Source organism: Lepisma saccharinum, chromosome 26 (genome assembly GCF_977018435.1).
Source record: "Lepisma saccharinum chromosome 26, izLepSacc3.1, whole genome shotgun sequence".
Taxonomy (NCBI): Eukaryota; Metazoa; Arthropoda; class Insecta; order Zygentoma; family Lepismatidae; genus Lepisma; species Lepisma saccharinum.
The window spans coordinates 17447997-17467375 of record NC_139254.1 but is presented as its reverse complement, the minus strand read 5'-3'; the positions used below and the strand labels follow the sequence as shown (position 1 = coordinate 17467375).

At 39.2% G+C, this 19379-nt stretch overlaps 1 protein-coding gene across 1 annotated transcript in view; it reads right to left on the bottom strand.

Moving 5' to 3' along the window:
* LOC145979395 (sucrase-isomaltase, intestinal-like) overlaps positions 1-19379 on the bottom strand; it is a 176646-nt gene that overhangs the window by 128974 nt on the left and 28293 nt on the right. Inside the window, exons 10-16 of the mRNA XM_083112264.1 lie at positions 16815-16911; positions 15572-15810; positions 13638-13886; positions 10696-10812; positions 6845-6944; positions 4263-4401; positions 1645-1778 (exon numbers count right to left, since the gene is read on the bottom strand). Of these exons, the coding sequence (XP_082968390.1) occupies positions 1645-1778; positions 4263-4401; positions 6845-6944; positions 10696-10812; positions 13638-13886; positions 15572-15810; positions 16815-16911 (1075 nt within the window). The remainder of the gene's footprint in view (positions 1-1644; positions 1779-4262; positions 4402-6844; positions 6945-10695; positions 10813-13637; positions 13887-15571; positions 15811-16814; positions 16912-19379) is intronic.

The window sequence follows — 19379 nt, the reverse complement described above, 5'->3', positions numbered from 1 at the left end:
TAACGGGCCAATGGAAACTCTAATGCTCGGGCGCGCGAAATGTTACCAACTGTTGAAACGATTCACGTGCAGTGACTGGTGAAGCAAGCGAAGCGGCAGTGCATAGAGCTTTAAAGGTAAAGAATAAACTGAATATCTATTTAATGTGTAAGATAGAATACTTATAATGCTTATAATTTTCTTAGCATGTCCTCCTAATACAGTGATATTTCCGTTACACAATGTAATTATTTTTCAAATCTCCCGTTGTCAGCTGATTGCCCGTGATTCGCGTGAAAGTCAAGCGTTCGCTGTACGTTGGTACTCCTGAAGCGGCGCCGGCAGCCATTTGTCTCAAGTTAATTCTGCCCGACTGTACATGCATGCTACTGCCGCCACGCAGCTGAAGTCTGTAAACCTCCACTCATTCGAAACTTACATCCTTTCTGCTTATATTACAACAAGCTGCTCAGAGGTACGTACATTAACCTTTTGTGTATAAAGGTTTACTTTTCTGACATCTCAAACGGAAGTTTAATTGTGTTAACAAGGCTTCCCGATGGCGCAGTGGTAGCGTAGTCGCCTTGTAATCAAGGGGGCCCTGGTTCGATACCTGGTGGAGGCACATCGTGGTTCAGATTCAAATTTAAACTGTAGGTCCAGTTACGATTAGCCTATCTGTGCATAAAGTGAACTTAAACATTTCTGCGGGATGTAATGGGTGACCATTTCCAAATCCACCAAAATGTCAAACTCCCTTACACGTAATATACCCTGCTGCATATTGCAGACTATTGAGGTTCTGGCGCCTGAAATCACAGCAACTATAATCCTCTGTGGGGTTCGTGCTGTGTCGTCCCCTACATGTTTGTGATAGTCCCTTCATCCAATCACCACTCATCATTACTTTCGCAATTAGTCAAAGCAAAAGAGGGAAGGAAAAATTAAATTAATGCACTTTCATGAAGTGAACTGATGTTATTTGACAGGTATTTTCCAAATCTTGTGTAATGTCAATCTAATAGGTTCTTTTGGGTTCCGCTTCAGGAGTGGAACCTCTTTTCTCGCACAATTCAAATTCGATCCAAGGTGCGTATTGTTTCATTGAAAAATGGCTTCTGGACCGAATTTAAATTGATCTGGTAAAAAGCTTCCTGGACCGAATTGAAATACTTTACAGATAAAAAGGTTCTTTACGGTACAGAGCCCATTTACGCATATACTGATTTTCTCTCCTGGACCGGAATTGAATTTACTTAGAATTCATAGACCTTTAACAACCCTGTTGTCAATAGGTAATTTATTATATTGTTTGCATTACCTGCAGCAAGTACAGTCACCGGCAATAAAGATAGGACACCTACATCCTGAAATACTCGCTTCCATGTAAGGCGTTATGTGTGTTGCCTAACTGAAAGGCGGTGGTAGAAGTTGCCATTGAAAATTTGCTATTAAAAATCACTTATCGCCATAGAGGTAGGCAGCACACATAGCGCCTTGCATGGAAGCGAACATTTCAGGATGTAGGTGTCCCATTTATATTGACGGTGACTGTACATGTGGCTTGCAGTGCTAAGTTTCTCAACTGAAGGACAAACACAATTGAGATACAGAAACTCAAACCAAGAACCTCTAACGCACTCACCCACCAAGGCCGTGACTTACCGGCGATAGAATCTCTCATCTGTTCCCACGTGGAGAAGTTGTCACCCGTCCAGTGGGTTGTGTAGCGACCGCTGGACACAAACGTTGAACGACTGACGACCAGCGAACGTTCGACCGTGGCCTCCTCGACGCCTCTGGAAAATTGGAACAGCCACTGTACAGTCCAGACACTTTCACAATCGTTATTAAAAGCTACTTTACAAACTTGGCTTCGCGGCATAACGATGCGCCTCCGCACAACAGCTTTTATGATTTTTCTTCCTATACGTCGAGTGGCCACAACGATCACCTGATCTTTTCTTAGTTTGTGTGTACGAGAATAGCTGTGTTCATAGACCCGTCAGCCTTGCAGGCATCTCAGGTGTATATACACAGTGCGGCAATTTGAAATCGGGGCTGTTTTTTTCTCGGTAGGTGACGCCACTGTGTAACGGTTCTGTGGTGCGAACAAGTGAGGGGTATCTGACGAATAATCAATGCAGAACTCGTTGATCTTTAGCGACATTGTTGAGTGTGGCTCATGTCATGAAAGTGCGTTGTTATAGCAACGTGGAACAAAACCACACCTGGGTAAAACTGCAACGGAAACATTTCACATGTTGCCGCAAGTGAATGGGACATTTTTTTATCCCGACACATGTATTTGAATGGCACAAGCGTTGGACGGAAGCCAATTGAAGACGACGAGTATCCAGATGCATCAAGGACGGCGGGAACACCGACATTGGTTGAGAAAGTGAGGCAATCATTACTGAAGATCAAAATTACAGACAGACTGTTACTGCTGCATATTATCTTAAGTAAGGTACTAAAACGTTTGTGCAAAGAATAACACGTGTAAAGCTCGAGCATCGGGTTGATGGCAGCTTCATGGCAATTTCCCAAGTCACAAGGCTCTGACTGTGGACTTTTTGACCCGAAAGGCAATCTGTGTGTTGTCACACCTGGCCTATTCGCCGGATGTGGCTCTGTGTGATTACTTTTTTATTTCCTAAACTGAAAGCAGCACTGAACGGTTCCTATTTTGATGATGAACCAACAATCAAGAATGCTACGACAATGATTTTAAACAGCATTACACAAAAGGAATTTCAGCAATCCTTCCATGCACTGATAGGCAGGGCGCAGGAGGGTCCTACTTTGAATGATCCAGGTAAGTAACTTTCTATGAACACTATCAGTCCCGATTTCAAATTGCCGGACTGTGTATTTGTTATCCTATTTCGACACAATTGTTCATCTGAGACATTTTTTTTGGGGGGGAAGCATTGGTAAAATGTTACGTACAGTCATCCGCAATAAAACTTAACACCTAGATTCTGGGGTGCATCGTTCCCCGCAGTGCCTAACTCTGAGACGAAGGCCGAACTTAGTATTGAAGTTTGCTCATCGCCGTTGAGTTAGGCAACACACATAACTCGATGCACGTAAGTTAGTATTTCAGGATCTAGTTGTTTCATTTTTATTGCCGCGACCGTACCAAAACAAATATGGACCTGATATGTTACGGAGAAACGCGGAAACGTAGATTTGCCAAATGTGCATTCAGTTGCGTGAAAATGTTAATCTCAAGAGCAAGTCTACAGGAGGAATGTGAACACTGTTATGTACTTATAGCCTGTTGCCATGGGCGTATTTAAAGGGAGGGGGTTCAATGGGTTCAATCCCACCCATTTTAGTTTAGTAAAATTACCAGATTACTTGTCCTATCCGCTTGTTCATAAACATTTATTCGGACATATTTTATTTTCCTAAATTCGAGACGTATAGGACGGAATACAGATGGGAAGGCAATTCCGTAATTCCACACACCAGATGGGACTGCAGACAAAATGTCTGCAATTTCCTGATGGTTTCGGAATTTCTGCGATAAGAAACTGCATTCGGACTGCCAAAACAGTTATAATTTTTTTCCATCCAGTCTTCTTAAAGGAATTTGGCTTTTATAAAGGCAGTGCAAAAAAACCAGGTAAATATCTTAACATTCTCAAGTTGTTTGACACAAGATGGACAGAAAGGTATCAGTATTAAGTAGTGTGGCAGCGTCTACATACACAGAACTTTGTCGGGTCCAGCAGCCCCCCCCCCCATCCCCCGCTCCCCAACAAGCTTCCGGTCAGCAGTGTCCTGGATTTTTACGTATGAAATGTAGCAATCCTAATCATACCAAAAGTTGACCATCCCCCCCTTACGTTAACTATATATACGCCCATGCCTGTTGCTCCTGTTTCTTGCTGTGGGTATATTTTTAGCTGCCAGTTTTCCCCATCCCCTGCTAGGAGCACAGGTTCCTGGGAGATTAAGGCAGGAGAAGCAGTATCCTGTTCACATACGGTAACTGTACTGCAAAGTTAAGTTCTCTAGAGGAATCAAATCAGACAGTATTCGAAATTGGATTTGGTTATTTAGGCACCATTTGGCGACTAACGCAAAACATTTAATCGCTAAAGTGTCCAATTCACATTAAACTTACATCATTTGTGTATATTTTAAGCTACCTGCTCTTTCAGTGCATAATGATATCATGTATGTACGTACATGGAAATAGTAACATAATTAACATTAAAAATTTGGACACAACATTTACGGACACCCTGTGTTCCCCATTATGTTCTTACCGTCTCGTTGCTATAGCTTCACTCCAACCGTACAAGTTGTGGACATCGTAGTGCCTGTATTGGCCATTGTCACCTTGCACAGACGTCATACACAGTGTTTTGTCAGCTATGTGATTGGTTGGCCCCATGGTTCCAGCCCCTGCAACAAATTTAAGTTAAATGAATGATTTGCATTAACTTTTAGGAATAAACGTCAGCATCACACTCTGTACGCAAATGATTTTTCTTTTACTGAAGACGCCCTCCTCCACACGCATACATTTAGTGGTATGCGCTTATTGACATAGCTTCTAATATGACATGCTAGGACGTCAGTTTGCATTTTGTTATCTTTCGTTATATCTTGTTTTTTGGTTTTACTTCATTAGTATACAAGTTTAATATAATAATAAAGAATATAACATAAAATTACATACACGAAATAGAAGAAAAAATCAAGTAGAAATATTAGCAGCCTTAAGGGTTGCTGGCTCTGTGATGCATCTCCAAACAGAAGGTGATCTCGCAGTCTGAAGGACTGCAAGTTTGAACTACATCAGTACAACACGAACAATTGCACGAGTACAGTACAAACATACATAAAAGAAAGTAAGAAAGTACAATTTTGTAATTTTTGTTTATCTTTTTTGTTTTAAGTATCTTTGTTCGTGAACCTCCGCCATCCTGGTTCCCTAGATATGAATGTCTTCCGGGATGATTCAGCATCGGGAGACCTTTCTGTCTTTTCTGTGTAGTCTGTTGTCTTCTACGCCTCGTCTCTTGTCATTACTAGTGTGTTGTTAGTGGTCTGTTCAGTTATGATTTTGCCCTTTCGTCTTCCTGCCATGCTGATGAGACAGCTTGCACTCTTCTTTCATTTATTCTAGCTGGAAATCGGTTTCTGGTTCTACGGCCGGTGTTTGAGTGGTGGTGTTTGGTGTGTTGGCTTCATGTTCTTGTTCTAAGTATTCGTGTTGTCGGTTGTGTTGCATCATTCGCATCTACTGTATTTCGCCTTGTTGTGGTAAGTATCCTATTTTTGTATGCAATTTGTTCTAAATTCGAAACCAAACAAATGAATACAGATGAATGAATAAGTTTAATTTTTTTTGGTACGTCGGTATCTAAAACAATGACCTTCAAGTTAAAAAAGGTGTCAAAGAACCCCTTGAGATAGGCTAAAACTGCAAGATTGTAAAAAGCCCTACACGGGATATATACATTAAAACTGTAAGGACACACTAAAAAAACTTCTACACAGAGAGTGTAAGAGGGCCGCTCTCCTCAAAAATCTAAAAACATTTGTTAAAACCCTGTCATCATCTCCTAACATGGATGATCAACAGTTGGGAAGGTTAAAACTCTCCCTGAGGAAAGTGAAAATAAAAATATGCATAAGTGTTCAGCATATTCAATAAGAATATGCATAAGTGTTCAGCACATTCAATAAGAATATGCATAAGTGTTCAGCACATTCAATAAGAATATGCATAAGTGTTCAGCACATTCAATAAGAATATGCATAAGTGTTCAGCACATTCAATAAGAATATGCCAATAAGAATATGCATAGGTGATCAGCACATTCAATAAGAATATGCATAAGTGTTCAGCACATTCAATAAGAATATGCATAAGTGTTCAGCACATTCAATAAGAATATGCATAAGTGTTCAGCATATTCACTAAGAATATGCATAAGTGTTCAGCACATTCAATAAGAATATGCATAAGTGTTCAGCATATTCACTAAGAATATGCATAAGTGTTCATCATATTCAATAAGAATATGCTTAAGTGTTCAGCATATTCAATAGCAATATGCAAAAGTGTTCAGCATATTCCTATTGAATATGCTGAACACTTAAATAGCATTACACACATGACACATAGGAGGGTCCAGCCCTGACATTTCGAGTCAGACAAAATGTGTCATTAACAACTACAATAGATAATGTTAATGTCACAAACTATAGGTATGTTGGAATATGTTATGAATAAATCTACAACTCACTATACAGGGTGTCATAAAATAGCACAGTAACGTACAGAGGACATCGAGACAAACAATTGGCTATTTTTTTTATCGTTTCGGCGCCACGAACGTTCTAAAGGTGTCATTTTTTCGCCAGTATATTTGCAATCAAACATTGGATTGCATTTGCGATATTGTTTCGTGCTGTAAAACAGCGTTTGACAGGAAGCAACGTTGCAGATGCGATCAAATGTTATGTCGGGTTGCAGACATACAGCAAAGCGGCATGTTTTGAACGTTCGTAGTGCCAAACGTAGAACGTTACTAAGAAATGTTGTTTTATTATGATGCCCTGTACAGTTTTCTTCCACTGCGCCTAAAGGATAGCATAACCCCCACTCATCCCCTTTTACACAGGCGAGAAGTAGGCAAGAGGGCGCTATTCAAAGCTTTTTTTAAAAGACAAGAAAGTGAGAATATGCGACGGAGAAATTTACACTTTGCAGAGGTCAGGGGGAAAGAAAAACATACTCGGTATACACGCACAATCAACGAGAAACACACATACGCTGCTTAAGATTGATTAGACAAATATATATTAATAAATGTGTCAATCACACTGAACTTACTTGGCAAATACGGCGGATTGTCGAGATCGCTCTGAGGACACTGAAGGTTCCTCGCTGATCTTGCGACATCTGTGTTGAAGTTGGATGGCTCGTTCATATCCTGAAAATAGAAGGAAGCGACAGCTTAAGGTTATTCTATACCTAGCAAAATGTTTAACAAGTCGACTTCAATCCTTGTAGAATCTCGTGGGTGTCCTAGATAGCGTGTTGGCCAGCGTTGTGGCCTTGTAATCAGGGTCCTTCCGTAGAGAGGGAACATCCTCTGGGGTCCCAGTTTAAAACTATACTTTATCCCGGGAATCTATGTAGCTAGGCCGTGCATAGCGGTAAAGAAGGAGAGAAAGCGAGTGGGAGGAGCGAAGTAGTGCACGCTGCTGCAAAGGCTGGTAGCTGCAGTCGCTTTTCCCCCTCCACGCAATTCCGTTGCCTCGCACATGTTTATTGGTGGTCAAGCCCTCTCGAGTAACAACTTGCGCAGAGATTTGTTTTCGATCGCTTACTCGTTTCGTTCAGAGATCAACAAATAACCTTCTATTAAAGTATTTTTCCATTGATATTCTTAGTTTGAATTCCTGCAGCCCATGCCACTGCTTATGAAACATCCCACGTATATGAACCTGCCAACGTTTCAATGCACTGGTCGGGAATTCTGACGGTTATTTTTCATGGTTTCTTCCCAATGAGCTTTGCTTTAATCTTCGAATTTATTCTCAGCTCATCAAACTGTTCACAGTTGGAATTTAAGTATTCTAACATCCTGTTCGCCGTCCTTTCGTCTTCTGTTAACAGGGCTATATCGTCCGCAAATATTATACAGGGGGTCCCAAAAAATATCTTCACAACTCTGCACATAAATTACAAACACCCTATACTTTGTCTGTTTATGATATTTGCTGAATAATGTAACGTAAATATCGAAGTTTAAATTGACATAGCCGTTGTTTGTTTATGGTGTCTCAGTGACGTATATTATGACGTGCATTATGAAAAAGTGGTGTCCCAAGCAGAGGAGCAACCACGAATTTTCGTCTGGGGGGGGGCAAGTACCAGGATAAACGTACCAAAAACAGCAATAATAATAATAACAATAATAATGGCATTATTATTATTATTATTAGTGGTAGTAGTAGTATCAAAGAGTCATTGTCCTCATAAATTACGCAAAAAGATGGTAGAAGTCGGTGCTAAGGCAATTGTTTGGTCAAACGATTTTAAATATTTTTCCAACACAGTGAATTTCACATTAGCTAATGATGGAAAACAAGCACACAAACTGTATTTTTGAATGGCAGAAAATGAATGTTAAATGCATTCCGAAGATAATTATTTATGTACATATAACATGTATAACTTTCATGTACAACATATGTTTTACACATATGCAACATGAAGCGACATAAAATATGAAAATTCATATGCAACATGCTAACACTAAATTGTGTACGGATTCAATATGTATTCAACACATATTATTTAAATACAATACATTAAATTACAGAAAAAAAATACATTGCGAGCGAAGCGATCAAGAAAATTTTTAGATCCAATTTTTGGAATTGAAAGCAATATTGATTTAATAGTGCACTGGCCGCCATGGCATTCTCTTTTACAACTTTTTTAATTTAGATCGCTCGGTATCCATGGCCGACTCCGCCGCCCCCTAGCTACGGCTCTGAACCTGACGAGAATGAGAAAAGCAGGGCTACCAGCGAAGCGAGCAAGAAAATTTTACGAAATGTATTTTAATTTGCATAAAATTTGTAATCGAAGGGGGCAATTCTCCTCTGTGCCCCTGCAGGTGCCCTTGACCTTCAATGTTTGCCCCTCTGCCCCTTCCTGTAGTTGCGCCATTGGTCCCAAGAGAAAGTGCAGTGCATCGCTTTATTCATTGATACAACATCTGATGGTCAAACGCAGACACATTTCTTGACGTTGAAGAGGATATTATCGTTACATAAGCAGGGTCTTCCCATACAAATTCTGGCAAGATCGCTGCGTTTCCATTATCAGATGTTGTTTCGATAAATAAAACGCTGTACTGCACTTTCTGTTGTGGGTACCACTTTTCATAATTCACGTCATAATATACGTCATTGGAGCACCAGAAACAACCAACGCCTATATCAATTAAAATTTTGATATTTACGTTTCAATATTCAGCAAATACCATGAACGTACATAATATAGGGTGTTTGTAATTTATGTGCAAAGTTGTAAAGATACTTTTTGAACAACCTGTACATTTTCCCTCTTCCTCTATTATTATTACTATTAGTTGAAAGAGATTTTGCGAATCATTTTGAGATATAGTATTCAAGAAAAATCGTCTGTCATCGAGTTCCAAGAATTTAATTTTTTCCCGAAAGCCTTATCAATTGTAAACATATACAGTAAACATACGTATATATGGAGAGCAAATCTCAGGAAGGATATCATAGTATCTTTTTGCATAAAACGAAGAGAAAAATACATGTAAATTTAGCAAAAATTACTGTTTTAACCAAAACCAAAAAATGGAATTTAGGGAACGGTGAATGTAATTCAGTAATTTAGCCCCCTGAATTGTTTCATAAAGGCCCAGTGTATGGTTATTTATATTTAATGTAACCTTATATCAGCCTGAAACATCGAAATTACACCCCAAAATGGTAGTGGCGACACCAAAGGGGGACAGGGAAATGAACGCCCCTTGGTCGACCAATCTATCCCCCATCAAAGCTCAAATATGTATTGTATGGCACATGGATGTATAAATGTGACTATCCCCTAGAAATTCCCACATAATCACTCATTTGTTATGGTGCCATCATACTCAAATTCTAAGTCTTTTTTGTTTTCAGAATTTGTTTCTTCGGAACGACTGCAAGAACTGATAACTAGACCGCGGATTTTTATGTAATATCAAAGTACAAAATATGTACATAAATATGTAACAATAATTGATAAAATGTACCTTAATATGTACTATTAAAGAATATGTAATATTAAAAATAAACGAGTATCCAAGCATTTCAAGAATTCTGCTACATATTTATTTTATTTGAACATAATCAACATAATTTTCAAGGACATAAGTTGTTCAAATTTACATTTGTATCAAATTTATAAACTCAAAAAGCACAGCAACGTGTGCATATTTAAGAAATCAATTTTGTCAACTATTAATTACTTTTTACATCGTAAATTGTTGTAGAATATGTAAATATGTAAGAGAGCTCTTTGTAACTTTAGATACAAATTGTAAAAAAAATAGCCTACAGAAAGAACAATCGAATGAAATGCATAGCTACTGTTGTACTTTTTGTACAAGGGAACATATTATGTAACTCGCTACGTTCAGGAAAGTAGCTATCTTGTCCACCGATCCCAAAAAACTAGGTTCTTTGCCTAAATCTAAAAACGAAACGAAAATATGTAACCAGAAAAGGGAGGGAGGGGAAACTTAAGCATCATTTGATAAACAATAATAATAATTTTGGTCTTCAGCCTGAATTTCGACTTGGCAGTAAATTTTAGGTGACCATAAGCATTATGCATCTCATTGACTAGAAAATATGACATCAGGTGAGCTACAAATATTCTTCTTCATGTTTCAGAGATGGAAAATATAAGAAAAAGGATCAAGATAGGAAAAAATACCAAAATATGTTTTTATGTAAAGTAGCATATATGTAAACTATATAATATTTTGGCAAAGATGTAAAAATATGTAACATAAAACTTATGCAAAATGATGTCAGTTATATATAATTCGTTGACATTTTCCTGTTCAAGGTATGTATCTAAAAAGGAATAGAATATGTAATTACATACAAATCCGAGTTCTATTGCTAACCATGTATTATACTTACGATCCATATGCCAGAGTAGGGTAGGGTGTCGTGCAGTGTTGCCAACTCCCTCACCCACCACTCGCGAGTTGAATTCTTGAAGAAATCCGGAAATCCAACGTCCTCTGCTGGCCACACCTGCAACAATGCAAGTAAAATGTCAACAATGAGAGTCTGGATACTTGTCATGGGGGCACGTAACTAGTAACTATAACATAGCCTCTCAACTTTCGTTAGTGGTTTGACTTGCAACTAGTATAAACAAAACATTATAACTTATATATGGATATTGAGGTAGATATCCGCTTCGTACGTCTGAAATAATGCAAATTTGGTTCAGATAATTCTTTCAAATAATGTACGGTAAACATGAGGAATTTCGGGTCTCTATAAATTTACACACTTATAACTGGCGGACCAAACGGAAACAATTAATTCAAGTTTTAACATTATACTGCCACCTGCCGAGAGAAATTAACACTTCATGCTACGAGCCCAGGAAGAGCGTCAGTTGAGGTTGGTCTGCCGTCTTTTTGATGACACACTCTAACAGCTTGCAAAAAAGCAGTCAATGTAAGTTTGATATGTTCAAGCTTAAGCTTTTTAATTCACTTGTTACAGCAATATTTAAAGTACAATGATTTTTTATCTATTTATATACAGGCCTGTCTCTCTTGTACTGTATAAGTATGTACTGACTACATTTGATTAACAATGCAATTTGGGGTAATTCGCGTCTCTTTTAGTGGGGTAAATTAAGTCTTTCATTTTTTCACTACATAATTAATTACTGCTTGTTTTTCTTCCGACATATATTAGTATAACGCATGTCCACGTCACGACAGCTGTAGAGTATTTGTTAGTTCTAACATGTGCTAAGAGGGTAGGTGGCCGGCCTGAACCCAGGAGTCTTTTGAGGGAGGGGCCAGATACGTGTGTGTGTGTGTGGGGTGTGTATGTGTGTGTGTCTGTGTGTGTGTGTGCACACAAACACACAATGAAGGCTATTTGAGGGACCTAGGGGCATTTCTTTGGTTCTTTTGACCCCCTACTATGGCCTCTTAATGCTTGTCTACCAAAGAGAAAATAACTATCCTAGCCCCCCTCCCCTCCCACGTTTTGGCACTAAATCGCAGATACTGCTCAGAAGTATTCGGATAGTTCTGCTTTCTCAAATTAAAAATGTTTTCAAATTTCCTTTATTTTCTTATACCAGAACCAATGAACAGCCAACATACGATAATTCTATGTTTTGAATATAAATATACTTATAAATTAAATTATACGCATTAGCAAGGACGATTTACTTTCTCTCTGTAGACAAGTTTGAGTTTCAGTTTTTGTTTTAGGGCCACTTTTATGCACAGATAGACTAATTGGGACTGGACCTACAGTTTAACGTGGGATCCGAACCACTATGTGCCTCCACCGGGTTTGGGAAGAATAGGCTTGGCATTAAGAGGTCATAGTGCAGGAGCAAAAGTGAAATAGTGGGGCGGGGCAACTGCCCTCCCCCCCCCATGCCCATCAAATCGCCGCCACTGCCGGTAGCCATCAATGGTAATAAAACTTAAAGTACCCAGCCTCCCCGATGGCGCAGTCGTCGCCTTGTAATCAAGAGGTCCCGTGTTCGATACCCGGTGGAGGCACATAGTGGTTCGGATCCCACTTTAAACTGCAGGTCCAGTCCCGATTATCCTTACTGTACATAAAGTGAACTTAAAACAACAATTCAATCAATCGATAAAAGTAGCCAATATTGCAGACTGCAGACTTCTGGAGATTGTCTCTCTACACAACAAACACATTCATTTATGCAAGGAAAAAAAATTGAAATTTTGACAAGTTTGGCCCTACAAGCAATATTGCCAACATGGGGAATCGATATGCTGAAAAGCACTGGCGTACGCAGGATTTTGTTTCGGAGGGGGCAGGAATTGTAAAGCTGTATGTTATAGCTGCGTTTTGGGGGGACGGGTTTCGCAATAGCAGTTTTTGAGTTTCGTTTTAAAAGTTGTCCAAAGGCCAAAATTGTAATCGAGGCTCGTTTTAAGGAGACTTTCCATTTACATCTTTGGTTTTCTCGAGTTCATATGAAAACTTTGATTTTCTCAAAATTTCAGAAGGGGCTGCAGCCCCATCAGATCCCCTCTGCGTACGCCAGTGGTGAAAAGTGTGAAATAAATAATTTGTGATTTTCCAAATGGTGAAAAAAGATGCATATATCTTAGTAATTTTCTTCTATGGAGGAAACAGGGTAATAAACAGAGAACTAGATCAGATTCCAGTGAAGCAAAAGAAGAAGAGGCAGAAGGAAGAAGAGGCAGATGGAAGAAGAGGCATCACTTTGTAACTTCTGGAAATTGTCATACAGTGATAAAAGGAGTCAGAAAGCAGGTGACTCCATTCAATGTCAAGAATGTAGATTGTGGTATCACGGGGCAACTGCCTCCCTCGCCCCCCACTAATCGCCGCCACTGGTGGAATGTGTACGTGCAAACAATAAAATAGCTATGTAGGAAAACCCGGGGCAGAACGGTGTACCCTGCTTAAAACTTCTGGTAGATGCAGCATCCTGTGGAGACTGCAATGTTTCTTATTTTGTTCTGTTTGTTCTGACAAAAAGAGTAAAATTTCAACCCTGTCGAGGGCTATGACGTCACCGGACCTCCGGAGGGATAGATGTTTCCGAGGAAACATTCACCTGCAAAACGTCAGTGCTTTGGCATTGAAAACTGACCGTGAAGGCTTGACTTTTACTAGCAGCTAGAAAACAGCGCCATCTCTTATTCTTTTAGTCAGAAGAAGTGGAAACAAGACTACGAGTAGCGCCTCTAAGCGGATTATTTTGTACTTCTTGCGGAGGACAATTCCCAGCAGGAGGTTAGCGCAGAGATTTTGCTCACTTACTTCCACATCTGCCTATAATACTTTTATCTGTTGTTAAACTGACCAAGACTTACATTGCCGTAGATGTAGTCGCCGTTGTTCTGGTCCTGAGGCCAGCGGATGTAGGCGTCTGCATCTAGAGCGTTCTGATGAGGCTGATAGCCTTCTCTCGTGGTTGGGATTCCTGGGTCCAGGATGAAGACGAACCTTAGCCCTTCCTCTCGTGCCTGGGCCACGTACTCAGGAAGGCCTGCGAAGTTCACTGTGTCATAGGTGAAGTCCCCCTTCCCATCCATGTAGTCGATGTCGCAATACTGAACGTCCTGAAGGGTAAAAAAAGAAAGAAGTTGTAAGTGAATATATGTGATCGTAAGTGTAACATTCTCTCTCTTTCTCTCTATCTATCTATCCGTCCATCTATTCTATCTACCTAATCTATCTCTCTACCTGCCTGTTTCTCTCTGCCGATTCTTTCTTCATATCTTCTCTCCCCTTTCTTTCCATATTGTCGTCAACCCCACCCCCCTCCTCTATGTGTATGATGTTTTTCCTATATTATAATTAAAATATTTGGTAAGCATATACAAATTCTCTCTATCTCGCTCTCTCTTTTTATCTTTGCCTACTACCTCCCTATATTTTATCTCCATCTTTCTTTCTAAATTGTCGTCTACACACACCCATTGCTAGAGTACGCATATGTCACATCTGATCTAAAACGAATCGCATACAAAGATTTACACACCCAATCAATTTTTCAAAGCATCTGTTGTACCAACTTTTATATTTCCATTTAATAATATCACAGATCTATAATGATCGAAAGGAAAAGTCTCGATCAAGCAAAAGGTCTCGTTCTTCAATCACGATCGCATGAAGCAGCAGGAAAAGCATTGACACCAGAATTAGTCATCATCACTTTCCGATTCCACTTCTGTCGCATCTGTTACATTAATGACATGTGATTCCATGGCATTCAGTGCAGTCAAGACCATGTTTCTTGCAGTTGCACTACATGGTAGCACACTGAGTTATAGAGCAGCCGCATTTTATGGACTTCAGCAACTGCTCAGGTGCAGGGAGTTGGCCCATCTTCACTGGTGACAGATGGCCATCACGAAGTTCCCAACCCCATTGGAGCGGATCGAGGTCGTTGGAAAGCCAGACCTGAACTTGAAGATATAGCCTACGTCTAGAGAGTGATAGTAGCAGGCATCCTCAGTAGGCGGCATTACTTCAGGCGTTTTCTTCATAGTTTTCTTCACATATTCCCCTCTCAGAAACAGTTGCAACACATTTTTTACAATTACTTCTACGTTACCCTAAAAACCATCATAACTTTACCAGTCTACTTCTCCCCTCCTCCTCTCTCTCTCCGTTTGTGTCTATTACCTGTGTATATGCAACACCTTTGTTTTTCCTCTGATTGTTTTATTTTCTCATAACCAACTTCTTTATCTTTCCTTTGAGTCTTTCTTTCTTTCTCCATCACTCCCTCATTATTGTTTTCTCTGTAAATGATTTGCTTCCTCCTTCTCTCTTGTCCTATGTATGTTTTCTTCTTCTCTCCCTCTCTTTCTTTTTGTCTACTTATCTCTCCTTCCCTTTTATTCTTCTACATGTTTCTCTCTTTTTCACACTCATTTCTCTGTCCCTTTCCTCTATTAATTTCCCTTGTATCTTTCAATTTCTCTCTGTCATTTTTAAACTGCATATTTTCGTGCACACTGATGTAGATATACAGAGTAACCCCAAATATGCAACCGAAATAGTATTTCGATTACATTCTTGGGCCACCTTTTATATCTCTTTTAAAACAAGTGAGTTTTGAAATTGGAATTGAAATTGAATTTACTGAAATTGGATAAAATGTAGTCAATTTGAAATAATTTTCAACACCAAAGCTTCGTAAAAAATAATAATTTTTATATATTTCTTAGCTGCCAACTGATTTTTATATTATAATCGTTTCGACTCTTTCGTGAACTGTTGGCAAGACATGTCTTACCTGAGGAACATTGCAACTCCTTGTGCGATTGACCACAGTTTGGACATCTTCGACGTTGGTATAGCCCCATCGACTAAGCTGGAAGCCAAGGGACCAATATGGGGGGAAGGTGGGCCTCCCAGTAACACCTGTGTATTGAGATATCACAGACTCTGGTTCAGGTCCCAAGAATATGAAGATATCCAAGACGCCACCTATAGTCCTGTATGTGAACGATGGAGAAGGCGACAGTTGATATTCTGGAATGATATAAAGTCATATTAAAACACGGCAAAAGCAAGGTTATACACATACACATGGTAAATCGCTTGTATCGAACCTGGGGCCCTTTGATTGCAAGACAACGACGTCAGAACTACGACATCGGGAAGGCTGAGTGAGCATTTCAATACAACAGATCTTTCAGTGGTTTAACCTTTCATAGGTAAATTATCGTGCGTGTAAATGAATGAAAGAAAAATGTAACCCTTTCCCTCGCGCCTCTCTCTCTCTCTATCTGTGTGTGTCATATATTATATATATATATATATATATATATATATATAATGTGTGTATATGTATATATATATGTGTATATATATATATATATATATACACACACACATCCTCTCTATCTATATACGGGGTGAAAGGGGTGACTTTTCACGTAGTACACCCTGGACTGCATTTTGCAGACGAACGAGGCTCTGGCGACTGGCCCTATTACAAGATTTTAGTTATACAACGTAAGTTATTTGTAAAGGTAAGGGGCTGTACCCCATATAATGTGACGGGTGCAAAATAGCCTGAGTGCTGACGCACCTACAATTTTAAAATCAAATCAAATCTATCTATATATACAGGGGGTTTCATAATTCCCTCCGGGATTTCAGAAGTCGGTTCCTCAGAGGACAACTCATCCTCGAGGATGAGAGCATGTCAGTGAATAGAGTAAATAGCCAATTTTTTAATCCACCTTACAAATGTTCCCCGAGGGAATTATGAAACGCCCTGTACATAGATCGGCGCTGGTCCAGCAATACCGAAACACCGTGTAACATAACGAGAAGCATTGATATGTAACCCCATCCAACTCAAGGTACGTCAATGTCAACATAAAAACATAACAGTTATGTAATGAATGACGTCCACGGAAAGGACAATATGTCATATTGGCATAAAACGATATAATTAGAGAACAAACAATATTCTTCAAATGAGAAATACTCAAAGATTGTAAGAATTTCTAGAGGAAAGCACATACCTTGCGCATTGCTGTTCAGAATTAGTATCCCATGAGAATTCCCATCGTTTTCAATGCACTCGTAGAAAGGGTGAACTCCATACAAGTTGATAGGTCTCTGGAAATATAACGAATCATATTTACATTTCAACATGTGATTCTTACAAAGCTGAATGTTAAAATCGGAAAGCAGGATGTAACAGCATTATTATAAGGGAATGTTTCCTATACGGAACAACAGCAATTCTTTTTTATAATAATTACATTAAAGGTCAGAGTTCAAATGGCAAATAGAAAGATAAGGAACATCGCCGCAATGGGTCTGTTCACTACCAAACTTTCCCGGTGGCGGCACCACCATAGTTGTGCCCCGCCCCCTCCCTTAAGAGAATTTCGTTTGCTTCACATTGAAGCATCGTGCTGGGTCTAATTCCAACGTTATTTTCACCAAAGTGAAATCTTTCTCAGCTAAATCGACCGTAAAAATGTTTTCGGTAAACCTTGCTTCGTTAGTTTCCGGAAATAACATTCTTATCAATACAATACAATACATTTATTCATCGTTAGACATTGTACAATGTAATAGATGTCGTCAGTTATTGGTTACATGTTATTTTCTGTTGTATATATGTAAATATATAATTATATATAGAGAGAGGGATTACATGGAACTACAATATGATATAGATAATATGAGAGTATATGTGTATATAAAGTAAGAGTATGTAGACATATGACAATTATAATATTAGTGATTATCAGTGGCGTAGCGTTATAGTACGCCCGTACGCCCGGCGTTCCCAGATTTAAAATTTCAAAAATGCGTAAATGCTGTAAATATAAAGTAAATCTTGACTAATTTCATATATGTCTGACCTTCATGGCATTATAATAGTTATTTCTCGCGATCCGCTTGCAACGCTCTACTAACAACACTCGTTCTAGCATTTTTTTCAAATGCCTTTCCTGGCCGTACGCCGAGCAGGTTCGGCGTACAGGACCCTATATTCCTTGCTGCCTTTCTGGAGGGAAAGCTTGGATCTCTAAAGCACGCGCCCAAATACTCTTGCTTGCTTGCTTTATCGTGGCTCACACCGCCTATCCTTTGCGGTTTCTAGCCATCGGGCCCGCCCAAATACTCTCTCTTACGCCAGCGTATGGAGCAGAGGGCTACGTGATTGGTTCACGTGACCCTTCCTGCCTTCTGAAGCAGACGACAGCGGTAGAATTCCTACCCGGTTCTTCGCTCTTCGCGCTCATGCAACTCGTGCTATGTGTTGCTACAATACGCAATATTTGACTGACGTAACTTTACCAAACTGAAATATAGAACTTTTTAATGGCCACTGCATTGTATAATTTATCGCACGAACAGCGATGTGCATTAAAAACTAAAAGATCAACACAGTTTTTGTCAAATAAGTTTTTGAAGTCCTCGTGGTAGAAGTTCAGCCTGTAGCTGCTCTACCACTTAATAAAAAAATAATAGTTTTTCGGGTTATTATTTTTTCGTTATTATGTAACTGCTTCATATTGTATCAATGGAAATGTTTAGCATTCATTTGAAAACTCTTAACATCGAATGGTCTCTGGACAAAATTATTTTAAAATGTTTAAAAAACATTCTCAAGATGTAATAAACAGTGGTCTGAATTACTAATCGGCACTGTTACGTTAGTAGAGTGTACGATAGTTGGATCATCCACCCACCTCCGTGTCAGAGTGTTTTTCACAGCGCGCCAAGACGACAGAGGCCCCTGATTCGAATCCCGGGGTGAGCACGGGTGTTCTTTGTGAGTGTCCCTTCATCAATATCATCATCACTCATATTCATATTCGCGATTAACCAAAAGTGGCAGAAAAGCGAAGTAAAATAAACCAAATCAATCATTAGTTAAATCATTCACAACAATGACGTCTACTGTTGTCCAGAGGCTTGTGATTCAGGTAGGTTTTATAATGATTTGTGTCATGCCGAAAGGTATAAAACACCAGAGTTCAAAATATTTGTTGCATAGTGAGGCATCTAATTTTCTAGCTAAAAACTGCATGGATGATGATGCTTTATTGCAAACCCAGCTGACTTCAGGCAAATAAACAACACCTGTGGCGACTAATTCCATAAGTAAATTATTAACCAAAAAAGGGCCGACCTTTCCTTCGGACTTGGCGTTCCCACCCGAAATGCCCATGCTACGCCACTGGTGATGATGAAATAATATAAATATGGCAGTGGCAATATACATAATAACAATAATGCATAAAATAGGAAATAAACAATACAATACATTCTAGAATATTAAATCATTTTTGGGATGGATTTCAAATTCTTCTAGTTTGTAGAAGACCTTTTCTTTAAACCAAAGTTGAAGTACACTTTTAATTTTTTACGAGAGACACTGTGAGCAGCCTGGTAACATGTTGTATAACATAATTCCTAAATACTTATAACTATTATGTGTTTTACGTAATATGATTGATGGTGTGTCGAGCTTATAACAGAATTTTGTATTGTGTCTTGAGTTATAATTATGTACATTTTCTTCTGTATACACTAGACAGGTAAATATACGAGGGGGTATCAAA